This window comes from Eptatretus burgeri, chromosome 4 (genome assembly GCF_056783735.1).
Source record: "Eptatretus burgeri isolate ZD-2024b chromosome 4, Ebu_testis_v1, whole genome shotgun sequence".
NCBI classification, from domain to species: Eukaryota; Metazoa; Chordata; class Myxini; order Myxiniformes; family Myxinidae; genus Eptatretus; species Eptatretus burgeri.
Genome location: NC_140964.1, coordinates 9,705,049 through 9,725,144, shown reverse-complemented (window position 1 = coordinate 9,725,144; position 20,096 = coordinate 9,705,049). Strand labels below are relative to the sequence as shown.

Below are 20,096 nucleotides of genomic sequence, written 5' to 3'. Positions count from 1 at the left end.
TTTATTGATTATGCTAGTAAAAAATATTATCTTGTATCTAACTGGACAGATTTTTGAATTTCCTTCCCGTTTGATCGTCACGTGATCTGGAAGATGGCCAAAAACGCCGATGCGATCGCAAAGAAGGAAGGAAAGAGAAACGAAATATAAATATAAAACACATTTTTAGCCTTTTATATTTATACATTTTCTGCCGAAGGTGCAAAAGTTTGAACAACTGAACATTGAGAACTTGTGGTATTATAGAGATGACCGTCACCCCCACAGAGGGGTAATTTTTTTATATACTGCCATCTTTGCACAAGTTAAAATAAAGTTGAAAAGGAGATCTCGTGACTTACTCTGCTTCTACACCAGGTGTCCGATGATGAAGAGTGTTGGTGAGAAGTGAAGCCAGAAGCGCAAAAGTAAGTTTTTCACAGGAAGAAAATTGGCTGAAGATGGCGATATTGTAGGTACATGTGAAATACCGTTTCTCTTTCACCACAAAAGCAGCGTTCCTCTGGACCATTTCTGAAATGCCGCATCATGGCTCCAGAGCTTAAGACACCACGCAGCAATCTCCAACTTAAGTCCGCCATTATTCATGGCGTTGGGTCGAGGATAGAGTGAACCCCAACATGGATGACTTTGAAAAGTAAGTGGAAGAATCTCACGCCAGAGAGTATCCCGTCGGGTTGCAAGAGCCATATAGTAGAGCGAATGCATGACCAGCAGGTATGTTCTTCCTTGACAGCCCACTGAAGGTCATTTTAGCTGCGCCAGGGGGCCAACCCATGTTGTTTGTGGGTGGTGGCTGAGGGAGCTTGCAATGTCGTGTTTCGATTTTAAAGTCCATGGAGTTGCTGCTGGAAATCTGCAAAGTTCTGTCACCCTCATTGGGATTCTCAAGATATGCCAAGCAATCGGGAAGCAAAGACATTTTAACCTCTTGGAGTATCCTTGAGGGCATTCTAATTGTCTGCAGGCCCATTTTCGCTGCTTCTGATGAGAGGAGGTCTCCCACTGTGGATATATTACCAGTCAAGAGCTTCCTTCTTAACGAGCATGAAGCCAGGGTTGGGCCTTGCAGAAGAGGGTTGAGAAAGAGTGGTTCTTCAAACAGGTCTTTGCTTGGAGAAGGATCTCTTCTTTTTATGTTGACAACATGCCAAGCCCTCAGCATTTCTTGAAAAAAGAGAGACAATGTCGAACTTGACAGGTTGTGTGAAGTAATGGTAAAAAAAAATGCCTTTCATACCCAATATTTAACACTTTGCTGAAAAAGTATGATGCCAGTGAGCACCATTGCAGTGCAGGATTCGCATACAGGTAGTGTTGAATGGCCTTCAGCCTGGATGTGTGGTAGTGGCTTCGAAAGCAGGGAAAAGACTCTCCACCTTCATTCAAGGGCAAGCTAAGAATGTCCAGGGAAACCCAGTGTTTGCCATTCCAAAAGTAATCCAACAACTTCCTCTGCATCTCAACGAGAAACTCCTCTGGAATGCTTGTGCAAGAGATCTTGAACATCAACTTTGGAATGATAAACTGTTTAATGAGGAGTGTTTTCCCTCTCAGTGTTTCTTATGTAAAATGTTTTCTTTTTGCTTTATACAAGCTAAAATACACACTGATGAAAGATATTTCTGCATCAGAAGAGTGATGTCGAACAAAGGATGGCATCAGAACGAGCGAATTGGTTGTGAAAAAAAGCTTGTATCAGGAAAATTAGACCGTTTTTGCATGAATACGGTTTATTGTGTAAAATGTGTTGTTTTGCGTATTATAGGCTAAAATACACACCATTTGATGAAAAGTCATACGATTCTGCATATCAATTGTGATTTAAAACAAAATCAGGTTCAGAACAAGCGAATGCTTCAAAAACGCTTGTGTTATCCAAATAAGATGGTTTTTGCATGAATAAGGTATATTGTGTAAAATGTTTTGTTTGGCTTTGTACAAGCTAAAATACACACTATTTGTGAAAAACATGGGTTTCTGCATTAGAGTAGTGATTGAAAAGAAAAAAAACAAAAACAGGGTCAGAAGCAGCTTACGTGTTGTTAAAAAGGCTTGTATTCGGCAAATTAGACAGTTTTTGCATGAATAAGGTTCTCGTGTAAAAGGCGTTGTTTTGCTTTGTGCATGCTAAAATACCCACGATTTGATGAAAAATATGCATCACTGCATTTAGTGGGGCAGATAACAGCAATTTTTGAGAGGAATCGTGCAAATGATGATACAAGCATCAAATTTGGCACATTTGTTCTCCAGGGGATGCTAATCAAATCTGCCTGATTGGCCATTTGAAAATCCAAAATTTGAAGAAAAAAAAATAACTTCAAAAAAGGCAAGATCACGAATCGATGTTCGATGCTGGCTGAGATTGGTGAATGTTTCAGAAACATCATCAAAGACGTTCCAAGTCTGCTATGCAGTTTTCTTCCCTTTACCGCAGAAGGGTAAAGGACATAACATTCCCAAGACACGACGTCACATCCAGTGAACGCATGGAAGTATGGGATCTCTCTAGCTTTCTCAGGCCCTATTGCAGAAACTACCTCATGGACTGGAATCCATCATGCCTTGGCTCCTTGGCCAAAGGCAATCCACATGTTCTCAATAATTAGTTCCTGTAAGGATGGCAGTACAGATATTGCTATGACTAGTACATCCGTGTCATTAACCTTAATGATAATGGACTTGCTACCATCCGTCGTTGCATCCCTGGCATGTACAAATATTTGAGTGTCAGCTTCTTCATGACAACATTGAGACACAGCATCCAGTGACTTCCTTGTGTTGCTAATGGCATCTTCTCCTTTTGTGACGATGACTGTGCTTGTCGTCTGTGCTTCACACATTTTTTCCGCAAGGAAGTGAAACAGCTCAGTCTTGTTGCTGTCATCTCGAAGAAAGCTTCTCCAGTTACTTGGGGTCTTACTGGTTCCTGTCACTCTTCTTCTGATTCCTTGCCCCCTTTTCGACCTTGCCTCGGACTTCAGACTTGACTTATTGTACACATCAAACACTACGTCCACCCTCTCGTACCTGGCACCATAGGATTCCACCTTTGGGATTATGTCTTCTTTGGCATAGTCATCAAATATATTTGAAGTGTATGGAGGTAGGGCATTGATAAGTGCTGAGCCATCAATGATGACTGCATCTCCCCTTGGTTCTCTGTCTGGGATGTTCATTTGCACTTCAAGAATTTCAGCCAACTGTGACTTCAAATATTTTTGAATTTTTTTATTTTTTTCAAATTTTTCAAAATTTGGATTTTCAAATGGCCAATCGGGCAGATTTGATCAGAAAGCCCTGCAGAACAGAAATGCAAAATTTGATGCTTGTATCATCATTTGCACAATTTTTCTACTATCTACTACACTAATGAGAATGGTGATTTTTCAACAAAAAACGGGGTCAGAACCAGCTAATATGTTGAGAAAGAGGCTTGTATCTGGCGAATTTGACCATTTGTGCACAAATAAGGTTTCTTGTTTAAAATATGTTCTTTTGTTTTTGAACAAAATGAAATATAACTATTTTATGACAATCATGTTTTTCTACATTACAGACATGATTTAGAACAAAAAGTGGGGTGAGAACAACCTAATGTGTTCTTCAAAATGCTTGTGTTATGCAAATTTGTCCGTTTTTGCATGAATAAGGTTTCTTTTGTAAAATGTGTGGTTTTGCTTAGTGCAAGCTAAAATACAAACTATTTAATGAGAAACATGCGTTTCTGTCTTGGAATAGTGGTTTAAAAAAAAGCCCCAGAAGCAATTTTATCAACACAATATCTTGGTCTATTCGGCAACTTAGACCGTTTTTGCTTGAATAAGGTTTCTTTTGTAAAACGAGTTGTTTTCCTCAGTACAAGCTGAAATGCACACTATTTGATTAAAATCATGTGGTTCTGCATTAGTACAGTAATTTAGAGCAAAAAATGGGGTCAAACCAGCTAATTAGTTGTTAAAAAAATGCTTGTATAACGCAAATTAGACCGTTTTTGCATGAATGTATTGTTTTGGATAGAACAAGATTACATACACACTATTTAATGAAAACATGTGTTTCTTCATTTGAGTAGGGATTTCGACCAAAAACGGAGTCAACGACAAATGTGTTGTTAAAAACGCTTGTATTTTAAAATTATACCGTTTTTGCATGAATGATGTTTCTTGTGTAAAATGTGTTGATTTGCTTTGTACAGTCTAAACTGCACATTATTTGAGGAAAAGCATGCGTTTTTGCATGAGAATAGTAATTTGTTGTAAAAAAAAGGCTTGAATAAGGCAAATTCAAACGTTTTTGCAATAGGCGAGCATCAATAACTTTCAACACATGGACCAAAGGAACCCAACAAATGTCCTCCCTTGAATGTAACTATATACACTGCTGACATCAGCAGATCAGCCACTATTCCTGAGTTCTATTTTTAGCCCCAGCCAGATGAGTTAAGCTCTTGCTATTTACAAATGAGAAACAAAGAATTACAAATTCAAATTTCAAAGTATTGTGTTCATGGTATCCTAATAGAAGATGATATGTATGTACATTGTATATACATGTACTACATGTAAAAGGACTGTTCATTAAATAGCACACACAAGGTGCACAGCACTAGCAGAACATCATTTATTCAAATATTTTAAAAATATTGATAGAAACATTTTACCACTTTGATATTTGACACTTTTGTAAACTTGAATATGCTCTTTCCAATGGTGAACAATTTGAAGTGGTATACCTTGTCATATATTTGCAATCCTCACCTGAATTTCGGGGGAAAATGAAATTTTCAATATTTGAGGGATCATGACTGTATTATATATATATATGACTGATGAAGAAAAGTAAACATGTATTTGAATACTACTACCATACAGTTATTACCTGAAAAAAATTTCAAGCTTCTGGGATGGGTCAATAAAAATATATGGGGTCTCAAAGTTGGGTCTTCATACAAAACAAACATTTTTTTTTTCTGGATTTCAACTGATCAGGTCAAAAAATTAACAGAGGTATACTCCGTTTTATGTTTGTTTCTTACAGAGCAGTTACAGAAGAATAATCTCTGAAAATTTCAATGCTCGAGCATTAATATTTAAAAAGTTGTGGGAGTTTAAAAGTAGCCGTTCATTTTGTGATGCTTGTAACGACCATAAAAATAGGGCCACATCCACATTTTCAACCCTCAATATCTCGGAGTTGATGGCATCTATGGACCTAAAATTTTACACAGCTTCATTTTGATACCTGGGAGCTATTTCATGAAAGTTTAAAGTAAATCTGAAGGGGTCAACTGGGAGGCCTCCGGTGATATGAGGTGGAATGACTCACTCGCTCATATTCCAATCTCACTCATGTCCCTTCTGGTTATTCGTGCTCATGTCCAACTCCATCATATCCCTCCCTGGTTATCCATCTGTTGGATTCTCCATCTCCACTTGTGATATTTTCGACCCCCATTCGTCCTTCTCTTTTCTCACCTTTTCAGGTTCACCAATTCCCTTGGTCGTTTTCACCTGGTGTTCCATCGTCTCTTGTCAGTTTAGTTTCTTCTATCACCTCCATCATGTGAGTTTTCCATGAGTGTTGATTTTAAATTTTTTATTTTAAACTCATTCTGGGATAAGACATGATTGAAAAATTTTATTTCTGTTTGTTGATGATATTTATTTATGGTTATGCAAGTCAGATAGTTTGGACTGAAAGGCTTGCTCAGATGTAGCACACTCGTCTTTGAGCTGTGCAGTTTGGGTTCGATTCCCAACTCGACGATGAACTGCATGAGGACGCTTTGCGTTGCACATTTTGCCTTGAGTGTGGCATCTTTCGGAGGGATATGAAGCTGGTTTTCCCATCTGCAAGTATTCTCTGGTGGATGTTGAAGATCCCACCGGCGTTTTCAAAATCGGAGGCCATTGTGTGTTGGAACTTTGAATAAATTCATGCCCGATGCCACAGCACCCTTCAAAGTTGTGCTGCCCCGTTGTTTATTTTTGGCACAAAAACGTCGAATCATCATGGAATTCATCGAGGGCGTTCAGTAAAGAAATGGGCAATCAGTAAAATAATTTGCAATTCTCACAGCTGGAAAAGGGTGTCTGTCAAACTGTTGTGAAACGTTTGAAAAGATGTTTGGTGAACTTTGTTGCGTTGGGTATGAATCACATTGTGTTATTTTGAAGTTTTCCACATTGTATTCTCATTCTCAGGCTGCATGGCATCTCTTTACTGATAATCATATGATCTTTTTACAACCTGGCCGAACACAGGAAAGAAATGGTTGTCGAGGTTTAATTATTGCATAAAAATATCGATTTTTGTGAACGATTTTGCTCCGTTGTATGGTTCCCTCGCTCCCTTGCGCTCTCGCTCCCTCGCGCTCTCGCTCCCTCGCGTTCGCTCCCTCGCGCTCGCTCCCTCTCGCGCTCGCTCCCTGGCGCTCCCTCGCGCTCGCTCCCTCGCGCTCGCGTGCTCGCTCCAGCGCGCTCCCTCGCGCGCTCGCTCTGTCGCTCGCTCCCTCGCGCGCTCGCGCTCTCGCTCTGTCGCTCGCTCCCTCGCACTCGCGCACATGCACTCGCTCTCTCGCGCGCTCGCTCCCTCGCTCCCTCGTGCTCGCTCTCGTTCTCCCTCGCTCTTCCTCTCGCTCGCTCGCTCTCCCTCGCTCTTCCTCTCGCTCCCTCACGCTCACTCGCGCTCCCTCGCGCTCGCTCCTCCTCTCGCTCCCTCGCGCTCGCTCCTCCTCTCGCTCCCTCGCGCTCCCTCGCGCTCCTTCGTGCTCGCTCACTCGCGCTCCTTCGCGCTCGCTCCTTCGCGCTCGCTCGCGCGCGCTCCTTCGCGCTCGCTCACTCGCTCGCTCCCTCTCGCTCCTTCGCGCTCGCTCACTCGCTCGCTCCCTCTCGCTCCCTCGTGCTCCCTCGCGCTCCTTCGCGCTCGCGCTCGCTCCTTCGCGCTCGCTCGCGCTCGCTCCTTCGCGCTCGCTCGTGCTCGCTCCTTCGCGCTCGCTCACTCGCTCGCTCCCTCTCGCTCCTTCGCGCTCGCTCACTCGCGCTCCTTCGCGCTCGCTCACTCCCTCTCGCTCCTTCGCGCTCGCTCACTCCCTCTCGCTCCTTCGCGCTCGCTCACTCGCGCTCCTTCGCGCTCGCTCACTCGCGCTCCTTCGCGCTCGCTCACTCGCGCTCCTTCGCGCTCGCTCACTCGCGCTCCTTCGCGCTCGCTCGCTCGCTCCCTCTCGCTCCCTCATGCTCGCTCCCTCTCGCTCCCTCCCTCTTGCGCTTGCTCCCTCGCGCTCCCTCCCTCGCGCTCCCTCCCTCGTGCCCCCTCCCTCGTGCCCCCTCCCTCGTGCTCCCTTCCTCACGCTCCCTCCCTCGCGCTCGCTCTTGCGCTTGCCCCTCACTCGCTTCCTCGTTCGCTCCCTCTCGCTCTCGCTCTCTCGCTCCCTCGCCCTCGCTCCCTCTCGCGCCTCGCTTCCTCTCGCTCCCTCACCTTGCGCGCGCGCTCCCTCGAGCCCGCTTGCTCCCTCGCGCTCCCTCCCTCGCGCCCCCTCGCACCAGCACAACGCTGCGCTCTCGCGCTCGCTCCTCGCGCTCCTGCGCGCCGCGCTGCGTGGCTCCCGCTCCCTCGCTCGCTCCCGCGCTCGCTCCCGCGCTCGCTCCCTCTCGCGCCCGCGCTCGCTCCCGCTCCCGCGCTCGCTCCCGCGCTCGCTCCCGCGCTCGCTCCCGCGCTCGCTCCCGCGCTCGCTCCCGCGCTCGCTCCCGCTCCCGCGCCCGCTCCCGCGCTCGCTCCCGCTCCCGCGCTCGCGCCCGCTCCCGCGCTCGCGCTCGCGCTCGTGCTCGCTCCCGCGCTCGCTCCCGTGCTCGCGCTCGCTCCCGCGCTCGCTCCCGCCCGCTCCCGCGCTCGCGCCCGCTCGCTCCCGCTCGCTCCCGCGCTCGCTCCCGCGGCACTACGGCTGGGCTCCCGCGCTGGCTCCCGCGCTGCGCTGCGGCTCGCTCTCCGGCTCCGCGGCTCGCTCGCGCTCGGCTCCCCACGCTCGCTCCCGCACTCGCGCTCGCTCCCGCGCTCGCTCCCGCGCTCGCTCCCACTCCCGCGCCCGCTCCCGCGCTCGCTCCCGCTCCCGCGCCCGCTCCCGCTCCCGCGCCCGCTCCCGCGCTCGCTCCCGCTCCCGCGCTCGCGCTCGCGCTCGTGCTCGCTCCCGCGCTCGCGCTGCGCGGCATTTCCGCTCGCTCCGTTGCTCGCGCTCGCTCAGCTCGCTCCCGCCCCGCTCCGCGCTCGCGCCGCTCGCTCAACGCGCTCGCTCGCTCCCGCGCTCGCTCGCTCCCGCGCTCGCTCGCTCGTCGCGCTCGCTGCGCTCCCTCCCAGCGCTCGCTGGCTCCCGCGGCCTCGCGGCTCGCTCCGCGCTATCGCTCCATCCTCGCGCTCGTCAGCTCACCTCGCGCTCGCTCCCTCCCGCGCTCGCTCCCGCGCTCTCTCGCTCTCGCTCGCTCCCGCGCTCTCTCGCTCTCGCTCGCTCCCGCGCTCGCTCTCTCTCGCTCTCGCTCGCTCCCGCTCTCGCTCGCTCCCGCGCTCGCTCTCACTCTCGCTCGCTCCCGCGCTCGCTCTCGCTCTCGCTCGCTCCCGCGCTCGCTCTCGCTCTCGCTCGCTCCCGCGCTCGCTCTCTCGCTCTCGCTCTCGCTCGCCCCCGTGCTCTCTCTCGCTCCCGCGCTCTCGCTCGCTCCCGCTCGCTCTCTCGCTCTCGCTGCGGCCCCTCATATTTTCCGCGCTGGCTCTGCTCAGCTCTCGCTCTCGCTCGCTCCCGCGGCTCTCTCGCTCTCGCTGCGGCTCCCGCCGCTCTCGCTCGCATTATTTATTATTCCCGCGCTCGCTCTATTGGCTCCCGCGCTCTATATTCGCTCTCGCTCGCTCTATTTTGGCGGCTCTATATATTTAAGCTCGCTCTCGCTCGCTCCCGCGCTCTCTCGCTCTCGCTCGCTCCCGCGCTCTCGCTCACTCCCGCGCTCTCGCTCACTCCCGCGCTCGCTCTCGCTCTCGCTCGCTCTCGCTCGCTCCCGCGCTCGCTCTCGCTCTCGCTCGCTCCCGCGCTCGCTCTCGCTCTCGCTCGCTCCCGCGCTCGCTCCCGCTCGCTCCCGCGCTCGCTCGCTCCCGCGCTCGCTCGCTCCCGCGCTCGCTCTCGCTCCCGCTCGCTCGCTCCCGCGCTCGCTCTCGCTCCCGCTCGCTCTCGCTCCCGCTCGCTCCCGCGCTCGCTCGCTCCCGCTCGCTCCCGCGCTCGCTCGCTCCCGCGCTCGCTCTCGCTCGCTCCCGCGCTCGCTCTCGCTCGCTCCCGCGCTCGCTCTCGCTCCCGCTCCCGCGCCCGCGCTCGCTCCCGCGCTCGCTCCCGCTCCCGCGCCCGCTCCCGCGCTCGCTCCCGCTCCCGCGCTCGCTCCCGCGCTCGCTCCCGCTCCCGCGCTCGCTCCCGCGCTCGCTCCCGCTCCCGCGCTCGCTCCCGCTCCCGCGCTCGCTCCCGCGCTCGCTCGCTCGCTCGCTCCCGCTCCCGCGCTCGCGCTCGCTCGCTCCCGCTCCCGCGCTCGAGCTCGCACTCGCGGCCTGGTTGCTGGGCCTCCGGCTCCGGCGCTCGAGCTCGCTCGGCTCGCTGGAGCCAGCGTTTTCTGCTCCCGCTCCCGCGCTCGCGCTCGCTCGCGCTCGCTCCCGCGCTCGAGCTCGCTCGCGCTCGCTCCCGCGCTCTCTCTCGCTCGCTCCCGCGCTCGCTCTCGCTCCCGCTCCCGCGCCCGCGCTCGCTCCCGCGCTCGCTCCCGCTCCCGCTCCCGCTCCCGCGCTCGCTCCCGCGCTCGCTCCCGCTCCCGCGCTCGCTCCCGCTCCCGCGCTCGAGCTCGCTCGCGCTCGCTCCCGTTCCCGCGCTCGAGCTCGCTCCCGTGCTCGCTCGCTCCCGCGCTCGCGCCCGCTCGCTCGCTCCCGCTCCCGCGCTCGCGCCCGCTCCCGTGCCCGCTCCCGCGCCCGCTCCCGCGCTCGCGCCCGCTCCCGCGCTCGCGTCCGCTCCCGCGCTCGTTCCCTCCCGCGCTCGCTCCCGCGCTCGCGCTCGCTCCCGCGCTCGCTCCCGCTCCCGCGCTCGCTCCCGCGCTCGCTCCCGCTCCCGCGCTCGCTCCCGCGCTCGCTCCCGCTCCCGGTCCCGCGCTCGCTCCCGCTCCCGGTCCCGCGCTCGCTCCCGCTCCCGGTCCCGCGCTCGCTCCCGCTCCCGGTCCCGCGCTCGCTCCCGCTCCCGGTCCCGCGCTCGCTCCCGCTCCCGGTCCCGCGCTCGCTCCCGCTCTCGCTCCCGCGCTCGCTCCCGCGCTCGCTCGCTCCCGCTCCCGCGCTCGCTCCCGCTCCCTCGCTCCCGCTCCCGCGCTCGCTCCCGCTCCCGCGCTCGCGCTCGCTCCCGCGCCCGCTCCCGCGCCCGTGCTCGCGTCCGCTCCCGCTCTCGCGCCCGCTCCCGCGCTCGTGTCCGCTCCCGCGCCCGCTCCCGCGCTCGCGTCCGCTCCCGCGCCCGCTCCCGCGCTCGCGCTCGCTCCCGCGCTCGCTCCCGCGCTCGTTCCCTCCCGCGCTCGCTCCCGCGCTCGTTCCCTCCCGCGCTCGCTCCCGCGCCCTTTCCCTCCCGCGCTCGCTCCCGCGCTCGTTCCCTCCCGCGCTCGCTCCCGCTCGCTCCCGCGCTCGTTCCCTCCCGCGCTCGCTCCCGCGCTCGCTCCCGCTCGCTCCCGCGCTCGTTCCCTCCCGCGCTCGCTCCCGCGCTCGCTCCCGTGCTCTCTTGCTCTCGCTCGCTCCCGCGCTCTCTCGCTCGCTCCCGCGCTCTCTCGCTCTCGCTCGCTCCCGCGCTCTCGCTCGCTCCCGCGCTCTCTCGCTCTCGCTCGCTCCCGCGCTCTCGCTCGCTCCCGCGCTCTCTCGCTCTCGCTCGCTCCCGCGCGCTCCCGCGCTCGCTCTCGCTCGCTCTCTCGCTCTCGCTCGCTCCCGCGCTCTCTCGCTCTCGCTCGCTCCCGCGCTCTCTCGCTCTCGCTCGCTCCCGCGCTCTGGGCTACGCTCTCGCTCGCGAAAAGAGAAACTCTCGCTCTCGAGGGAAGCTCAGCTCTCTGAGCTCCTCGCTCGCTCCGGCGAGCTCTCGGATAGTGGCAGCTCTCGCTCATGCGAGGCGCGAGGGAGCTGAGGCTTGGCGCGTATCCGAGAGAGAGAAGCGCGGCAGCCTTGAGCGAGACGCGAGGGCAAGCTTATGAGGAGCTGAGAGGAGACGAGCGAGAACGAAAGCGACGGAAGAATATGAGGAGAGAGAAAAAAGCAAGGCGCGAGGCAAAATACTGAAAAGCGAAGGCGTATATCTTAAAAGCGAGCGCGAAAAAGGAAACTGAAAAATGAAACTCGCGCGAAGGAAGCATGAAAGCGAATATAATGAAAGCAGCGAAACCTTGAAAATGGCAGAAGCATAAAAGTATGAAAAGTGAGAAATAGCCTTGGCTATAGTAATAGCGAGCGAAACCTTAGGGATATGAAAGGAGAATATGAAATGGCAATGAGCGAAGCGATGTTTTGAGAAGCGAAATATGAAAGAGCGCGACAATGAATAAATGAACTAATATGTAAACTAGACGATATAGCTTGATTGAGATGAAATGGCGAATCTTGAGATATGAAATATGAAAGTAAAATAATGAAACTAGAATAATATGTCTCTTTTGAAAATATATAAAGTATGAAATAATAAAGGGAATCAAGGAAAATAGCGAGAAGGATAATAGCCAATATGAGAGGGAATAATAATAATATAACATGGAAAAAATAATATATGAGAAGGAAAGTATGTAGCAACAACTATGAGAGAAGAATAATATATAAAGAAGCAATATGAAAGAAAAGAATCCTTAATAGCATATGAAAGGCGAAAATAATAGCCTATGAAAAAGTAATAGCGATGAAATTGTAACTGAGAAACCCAATGGGAGGGAGGCTGGCAGCCCTTGAGGGAAAAAAATAGCGTAAGCTGAAGAGCAGCGAGAGCCTTGAGCGCGAGAGAGCGGCGGCCTTATGAGAGCGGAGCGAGGCTGTGAAGGAAGGCAGCACCGAGAGGGCAGCAGCTATGAGGAGGGAGCGTGAGAAGTGGCGCGCGAGGGAGCATGAGAGGCGGCGCGCCTGGCACGGGAGCACGAGAGTGAGCGCACGAGCACGAGGTAGGCGAGTGTGGGCGAGCGAATACTGGTGAGCGAGCGAGTGTGGGCAGGTGAGCAACGGTGGGTGAGCGAGGGAATGCGGGTGAGTGAGCGATCATGGACGAGCGCGGGCGAGTGAATGCGGGTGAGCGAGCGTATGCGGGTGAGCGAGCGTGTGTGGGCGAGTGAGCGAGCAGGCGGGTGAGCGAGCGTGGGGGAGCGGGCGAGCAAGTGTGTGCGAGCCTGAGCGAGCACGGGTGAGCGAGTGTGGGCGAGCGAGCGAATGCGGGTGAGTGTGCGGGCGAGTGAATGCAGGTGAGCGAGCGAGGGTGAGCACAGGAGCGATGGAATGCAGGTGAGTGAGCGAGGGCGAGCGGGCGTGGGAGCACGAGTGGGCGAGCGAGTGAGTGAGCCAGCATGGGCAAGCGAACGTGGGAGTGCGGCTGAGCGAGCGTGGACGAGCGAGCGTGGGCGAGCATGGGTGAGCGAGCAAGTGCGGGCAAGCTTGTGAGCACGGGGGAGCGGTTGAGGGAGCGCGGGTGAGCGAGCGAGTGAGCATGGATGAGCGAGTGCAGGCGAGTGATTGTGGGTAACCACGAGCGCGAGCTGGCGTGGGCGAGCACGGGCGAGCGAGCCAATGAGCGCGGGTGAGTGAGTGAGTGTGGGTGGACGATCGTGGGCAAGGGCGGGCCAGCAAGGGAGAGCGAGCAAGCGCGGATGGGCGAGCACAAGCGAGCAAGTGAGCAAGAGTACGGGCGAGGGCGAGCGACTGTGGGCGAGTGAGCGTGCGAGCGAGCACGAGCGAGTCAGTGTGGGCGAGCGTGTGAATCCGGGTTGGCGAGTGAGGCTGTGCGAGCGAGTGTGGGTGAGGGCGAGCGAGTGAATGGGAGAGAGTGAGCGTTGGTGAGCGTGGGCGAGCGAGTGAATGTGGGTGGGCGAGCGCGGGCGAGTGAGTGTGGATGAGTGCGAGCGGGCCGGCGAGCGAGAGTGGGCGAGCGAGTGAGTGTGGGTGGGTGAGCATTGGGTAAGGGCGGGCCAGCGTGCGAGAGCGAGCAAGGGTGGGCAAGTGAGCGAGCGTGGGCGAGTGAATAGGGGTGAGCGAACGAGGGTGAGCGAGCAAGAGAGGGTGAGCGTGCGTGGGCGAGTGAGCAGGGGTGGGTGAGCAGGGGCATGCGTGGGCGAGCGAGCGCGGGCAAGTGAATGCAGATGAGCGAGCGCGGGCGAGTGAATGCAGATGAGCGAGCGCGGTTGAGGGAGTGTGGGTGATCGAGCGAGTGAGCCTGGGCAAACGAGCGAGGGTGGGCGAGTGAATGCGGGTGAGCGAGCGTGGGTGAGGGAGTGTGGGCGAGCGAGCAAGTGTGGGCGAGCGAGGGTGGGCGAGCGAATGCGGGTGAGGGTGTGTGGGCGAGTGAGTGTGGGCGAGGGTGGGCCAGCGAGCATGGGCGACTGAGCGCGGGCGAGTGAATGCGGGTGAGCGAGCGTGGGTGAGCGAGCAACTGAGCGTGAGCATGCGTGGGCGAACGAGCGCGGGTGGGCGAGCACGGTCGAGTGAGGGCGAGCGAGTGTGAGCAAGTGAATGCGTGTGAGCGTGCGAGTGTGGGCGAGCGAGCGGGTGAGCATGGTTGAGCAACTGTGGGTGACCGAGGGTGGGAGAGTGAATGTGGATGGGTGAGCGGGTGAGCGAGCGAGGGCAAGTGAGCGAGTGAATGCGGGTGGGTGAACGAGCGAGCGCGAGCAAGTGAATGCGGGTGGGCGCATGAGCGCGTGTGGGCGAGCGTGGTTGAGCAAGTGCAGGTGAGCGAGTGTGGGCAAATGAGCGAGCGTGGGCGAGCGGGTGAGCGAGGGTGATCGAGGGATGGCATGAGCGAGGGCGAGCGAGCGTGGGCGAGTGAGTAAGCACAGGCAAGCGCGGGCGAGGGTGGGCGAGTGAATGCGAGTGAGGGTGGGTGAGCGATTGAGGGTGGGCGAGTGATTGAGGGTGGGCGAGCGTGGCTGGGCGAGCACAGGCGAGCGAGCAAGCGCGGGCGAGCCAGTGTGGGAGAGTGAATGCGAGTGAGTGAGGGGGGCGAGCGCGGGTGGGTGAGCAAAGGCGAGCGCGGGAGAGCGAGCGAGCATGGGTGGGCAGGTGAGCGAGCGCGGGTCGTTGACTGAGCGAGCGCGGTCGAGCAAGTGTGGGCAAGTGAGCCCGGATAGGCGAGTGTGAGCGAGTGAGCGCGGGCTAGTGAATGCGGGTGAGCGAGTGAATGCGGGTGAGCGAGTGAGCGTGGGCGAGCTAGTGTGGGCGAGTGAGGGTGGGCGAGTGAGGGTGGGCGAGTGAGCGTGGGTGAGAGAGGGAATGCGGGTGAGCGAGTGAGTGTGCGTGAGCTCGTGTGGGTGAGCGAGGGTGGGCGAGTGAGCGTGGGAATGTGGGTGAGCAAGCGAGCGTGAGCAGGCAAGCGAGCATGGGGGAGCGGGAGAGCAAGTGTGTGTGAGCGAGCACGGGTGAGCGAGTGTGGGCGAGCGAGCGAATGCGGGTGAGTGCGCGGGCGAGTGAATGCGGGCGCAGGAGCGATGGAATGCAGGTGAGTGAGCAAGCGCGGGCGGGCGAGCGAGCATGGGAGCGCGAGTGAGCGAGCGAGTGAGTGAGCCAGCACGGGCGAGCGAACGTGGGAGCGCGGGTGAGCGAGCATGGACGAGCATGGGTGAGCGAGCAAGTGCGGGCGAGCGAAGTGAGCATGGGGGAGCGGTTGAGCGAGCGAGTGTGGGTAAGCGCACATGGGCGAGCGAGTGCATGCAGGTGAGTGAGTGCAGGCGAGTGATTGTGGGCGAGCACGAGCGCAGGTGAGCGAGCGCGAGCTAGCGTGGGCGAGCAAGCGAATGAGCACGGGTAAGTATGGGTGGGCGAGCACGGGCGAGAGCAAGCAAGGGTGGGCGAGCGAGCGAGCACGAGCGAGTGAGTGTGGGCGAGCGAGTGAATCCGGGTTGGCGAGTGAGGCTGTGCAAGCGAGTGTGGGCGAGGGCGAGCGAGTGAGCGTTGGTGAGCATGGGCGAGCGAGTGAATGTGGGTGGGCGAGCGAGTGAATGCGGGTGAGCGAGCGGGGGCGAGTGAGTGTGGGCGAGCGCGAGCGGGCCACCGAGCGAGAGTGGACGAGCGTGGGCAAGGGCGGGCCAGCGAGGGAGAGCGAGAGTCAGCGAGCGCGGATGGGTGAGCGAGCATGGGCGAGGGCGAGCGAGGATGGGCCAGCCAGCGAGAGTGAGCGAGCGTGGGTGGGCAAGCGAGTGTGGGTGAGGCCGGGCCAGCGTGCGAGAGCGAGCGAGCGTGGGCAAGTGAATACGGGTGAGCGAGCGAGCGTGTGTGCGTGGGCGAGTGCGCACGGGTGAGTGAGCACGGGCGTGCATGGGCGAGCGAGCGCGGGCGGGCGGGCAAGCGTGGGCGAGCGAGCGAGTGAATGCGGATGAGCGAGCGAGTGAATGCAGATGAGCGAGCGAGTGAATGCAGATGAGCGAGCACGGGTGAGGAAGTGTGGGTGATTGAGCGAGTGAGCGAGGGTAGGCGAGTGAATGCGGGTGAGCGAGTGTCGGTGAGGAAGCGGGCGAGTGAATGCGGGTGAGGGTGTGGGCGAGCGAGTATGGGCGAGGGTGGGCCAGTGAGCACGGGCGAGCGAGCGAGCAAATGAGCGTGAGCATGCGTGGGCGAACGAGCTGGTGAATTCGGGTTGGCGAGCGAGGGTGGGCGAGCACGGTCGAGTGAGGGCGAGCGAGTGTGGGCGAGTGAGCGAGTGTGAGCAAGTGAATGCGGGTGAGCGTGCGAGTGTGAGCGAGTGAGCGTGGTTGAGCAACCGTGGGTGACCGAGGGTGGGAGAGTGCATGCGGATGGGCGAGCGGTTGAGTGAGCGAGGGCAAGTGAGCGAGTGAATGCGGGTGGGCGAACGATCGAGCGCGTGGTTGAGCGAGCGAGTGCGAGCAAGTGAATGCGGGTGGGCGAGTGAGCGTGTGTGGGCGAGCATGGTTGAGCGAGTGTGGGCAAGTGAGCGAGCGTGGGCAAGTGAGCTGGTGAGCGAAGGTGAACGAGCACGGGTGGGCGAGGGAGTGCGGGTGAGCGAGCGTGGGCGAGGTAGTGAGGGTGGGCGAGCGTGGGTGGGTGAGCACAGGCAAGCGAGCAAATGCATGCGAGCGAGGAAGGGTGGGCGAGTGAGGGTGGGTGAGCGATTGAGGCTGGGCGAGCGTGGGTGGGCGAGCACAGGCGAGCGAGCAAGCATGGGCGAGTGAATGCGAGTGAGTGAGGGGGCGAGCACGGGTGGGCGAGCAAAGGCGAGCGGGTGAGCGAGCGCACGCGGGTGGGCGAGCGAGCATGGGCGGGCGGGTGAGCGAGCGCGGGTGGGCGAGAGTGAGCGCGGGCTAGTGAATGCGGGTGAGCGAGTGTGGGCGAGTGAGCGTGGGTGAGCGAGTGAATGCGGGTGAGTGAGTGAGCGTGGGCGAGCTAGTGTGGGCGAGCGAGCGTGGGCAAGCGAGCGAGCAAGCGAGCGTGGGTGAGTATGCGCGAGCAAATGCGGGTGAGCGAGCGAGTGTGGGTGAGCGAGCAAGCGAGTGAGCGTGGGTGAGCGAGCGAAGGCGAGTGAGCGTGGGCGAGCATGGGTTAGCGCTATTTTTTTTTTAATTCAGTCAAGGCTCGTGGAAGAGCCAGAACACATAATGAATCAGGAGATAACATCACAAAGGGAACAGCAGAAGAAATGGGGAAACACCAGCACAGCAAGGTGGTGGGAGAAAGTAGACTGAGATGGACAAACAATGGATGCAGGTCACGATGAGGGGTCAGAGAGAACGCAAAGTGTGGCCAATGTGGATACATTAGCAAAATTTGGGGAGGGGTGGGGATGGTTTAACAGTCGTAGAAAATATCATTATTTTGGATGGGGGATGACCTGAGATGGTGGTGAACAGCTGACTTGAAGACCTGGAGGGAAGAGTGGGATTGAAGAGAATGCGGGAAAAAGAGGAACAAATGAGTGGAGGTGAGCAGTGGTTCTGGATTGTTTTTTTTTTCACAAGAATGGGATTTCTGGTGGACCCCATGTGTCCTATAGATAGATACCTGGGTGTTGGGGGGTGGGGGGGGGAGACATCACATGGAGAGCGGAGAGGTCAGAAGGTGCAAGACAAAGAAAGCAAGCAGTGGAAGACAGAGGAACCACCAATCTGTTGGCAGTGGTGAAGTCATGGGCCCATGGAGTCAGCTTCATTGGCAAATTCCAATGATCTTGAAGGCCTTGGTATCCACAGCACCAAGCTGAGCAATGTGTGAGGCAGGGGTGCCAGACCAGAGGGGAAAGCAATACTTCAATCTGTGAAAAGACCTTGTCAGTGGACAGAAGTTCGGGTGTGCCAAGGAAGGACTTTGCATGACAGAGGATGCCCAGTTGGCATCTGGCTTTGGAGGCCAACTTTGAAATGTGGCTTGCCCAAGAGAGATCATGGCTGAGAGTGAGACCCAGGAGTTTGAATGACTGAACATTTTCAAGAGAGTTGTTGAGAAAGTAGATGGCAGGGTTTGTGGTACGGTCTTTTTGGAGAGAGAAAGTGAGTGTGTGTGGGATTTTTCAGGATTGAAAGACATGTTCCAAGTGTTTGAACGGTTTGTGACCAGCAGGTGGTCTGAAGAGAGGGAAGAGGTTGCCCTGTGTCTGTCAGAAGGATGAGAGGCAAAGGTGGAGTCATCAGCAAACAGATAAACAGGATTTTCCAGAGAGTCAGAGAGATCATTTATAAAGATTAGAAATAGGACTCGGCCCAGAACATTGCCTTAGGGCACTTCAGCCTTGACAAGGAGACGATTCCGTTGAGAGACACATGTTGAGGAAGTCAGTAACCCATGTGTGGAGTTAGTCTTGGATGCCATAGGCAGAGGGTTTGAAGAGTTAGGCAGGATGTCAGACTGCAGCAAATGCTCGAGATATGTCCAGAGGTGGCCCTGATCTTATCTCACATTGAGGGCCTCCATAATTGTTGGGTGAGTAGAAGCAGCATGTCCAAGGTGGTGATCTTGTCTGAATACAAATTGATTATCTGAGATGAGGTTGTTGAAGAAAAGCAATGATTTTATGGCAACTGTGATGATAGATTCCAAGGTCTTGCTCATGACTGGAAGTAAGCTGAAAGGTTTGGAGTTCGTGGGAACTGTTTTTGCACTGTTTATGTAATGTAGTGACTGGCTGACTTCCAACTCGATGGAAGACAACCTCGGGCAAATGATAGGGTGAAAATCGCAGAAAAAGGAAATGCAAAATCAGCAGAACAGGAATTTAGGACGAATGAGTTGATGCAGTCCAGTACAGTAGCAGAATCAGAGTCGAGGGTTGACAAACTTCTCCACCTTCTCAGGTGCAAAAGACACAGAGTCCAGGAGCAGTTGGGTATGACAGCGAAGGATGGGCACCGAGACCGAGGGGTTGGGACACAATATTTGGAAGCCAACACAGAATTGAGGAATTCGGCCTTCTCACAAGTAGAGTTGGCTGTGGTGCCATTTGAAGAGAGGGAAGGGGTGGATGGGGAGAGCGTACACCAGAGACGTACTAAGCAAGGCACTACCAGGTTTTAGAGGAGGGGAGACAAGTTTGAAAGCTCATTCTTGAGATCAGACACATGTTGTTTTCTGACTCTCATGAGAGTGGACACACACTTATTGCGGGCTTTGTGGAATGATATGAGGTTGTCATTAGTTGGATTTGCCTTACAGGAAGAGAATGCAAGTTGTTTAAAGGCATCTGCCTCACCGCATAATTCAGTGTAAGGATGAGTATGGATGGGTACGACAACTGAAGATGAGATGGGATTAATCTATACGTGAGGGAGAGCAGATTTCTGTGGAAGAATTCCCAGGATGAGTTAATATCAGGGGTGGTAGATATACGAGATCAGTCCTGAAGTGCAATGGCCGCTTGCAGTCCCTGCCAATTTCCTTGAGGGAAGATTTGCCATTGGGAGAAATCCGAGTTGGAAAATTTACAGAATGATTCAGACCCATGGAGTCACAGAAGTCCTTTGCTAAAGTGCCATGGCTGGTGAGAGAGAGTTGGGATGAGTGGTTAAAAGTTGGTCCATGTTGTCTGAGAGAAATGTTGATGGAATCATCACAGTTGGGAGGACGGTACAACACAGAGCAAACATGGCATGGGAGTGGAGGGGAAGTCGCAGCCAGAGAGACTCCTGTGGTTTAGTAGGTGTAAGAGCAGTAAGAGCAGGTTTAGGAGAACTCCATTTCTCACAGAAAGTGAGAAATGCAGTATTTGGTGTACTGTACAAGGCAACTCCACTGCCAGGATGGGGTTCAGATCGATCAAACCAGAGGAGACAATAGTCAGGGACGTCCTGTGGGAGAAAGGATTCTATTAAATAGATGATGCCCAGTTTGGCGGCAACAGGCTAGCTTGAGAAATATCAGGTTGGAGCGGAGACCTCGGAGGTTTGAGGTCCACACAGTTATGGACAGGGGAAGAGGAGTTGCTGATAGGACATAAGGATGTGGAAAAGAGCAAGGAGTCGAGGTTGTGTAGTGGGAGGAAGCCAGGAGGGAGGGAATGGAGGGCAGGAAGAGGGGGGAGGGTATTGACATGGAGGCATAAATGAAGAAGGGGAAACCCTGAATTTATGTGAAGGGCAAATTAATGTCGTGTGCATACAACCTCTATAAAATGGACGCCTCAGGATTCCCAGGCTGGTTAACCTGCGACACACTTCATGGATCGGGTGGTGGTGAGAATGTTTTTGGTTGAAGGCATGGAGGGAAATTTGGCTGAAAGTGAAAGAGGAGGGTGGATGAATTCAGCGATTAGGAGTGAAGTTATTTTGGGAAATAAGACTTGTCAAAGAGAAAAGGAAAATAGTTTGATGAAGAAGTAGAATGAATGGGTTGTTCCTGATGGAGTAACAAGCATTCAGAGTAATGCATCTTAGAATACC

At 55.6% G+C, this 20,096-nt stretch overlaps 1 protein-coding gene across 1 annotated transcript; it reads right to left on the bottom strand.

The window, feature by feature from the left end:
• Positions 1-12,187: 12,187 nt before the first annotated feature.
• LOC147027450 (uncharacterized) lies at positions 12,188-14,411 on the bottom strand. The gene has a single exon (XM_085876475.1). The coding sequence runs from the start codon at positions 13,663-13,665 to the stop codon at positions 12,271-12,273; it is 1,395 nt and encodes a 464-aa protein (XP_085732601.1). The 5' UTR covers positions 13,666-14,411; the 3' UTR covers positions 12,188-12,270.
• Positions 14,412-20,096: the final 5,685 nt, after the last annotated feature.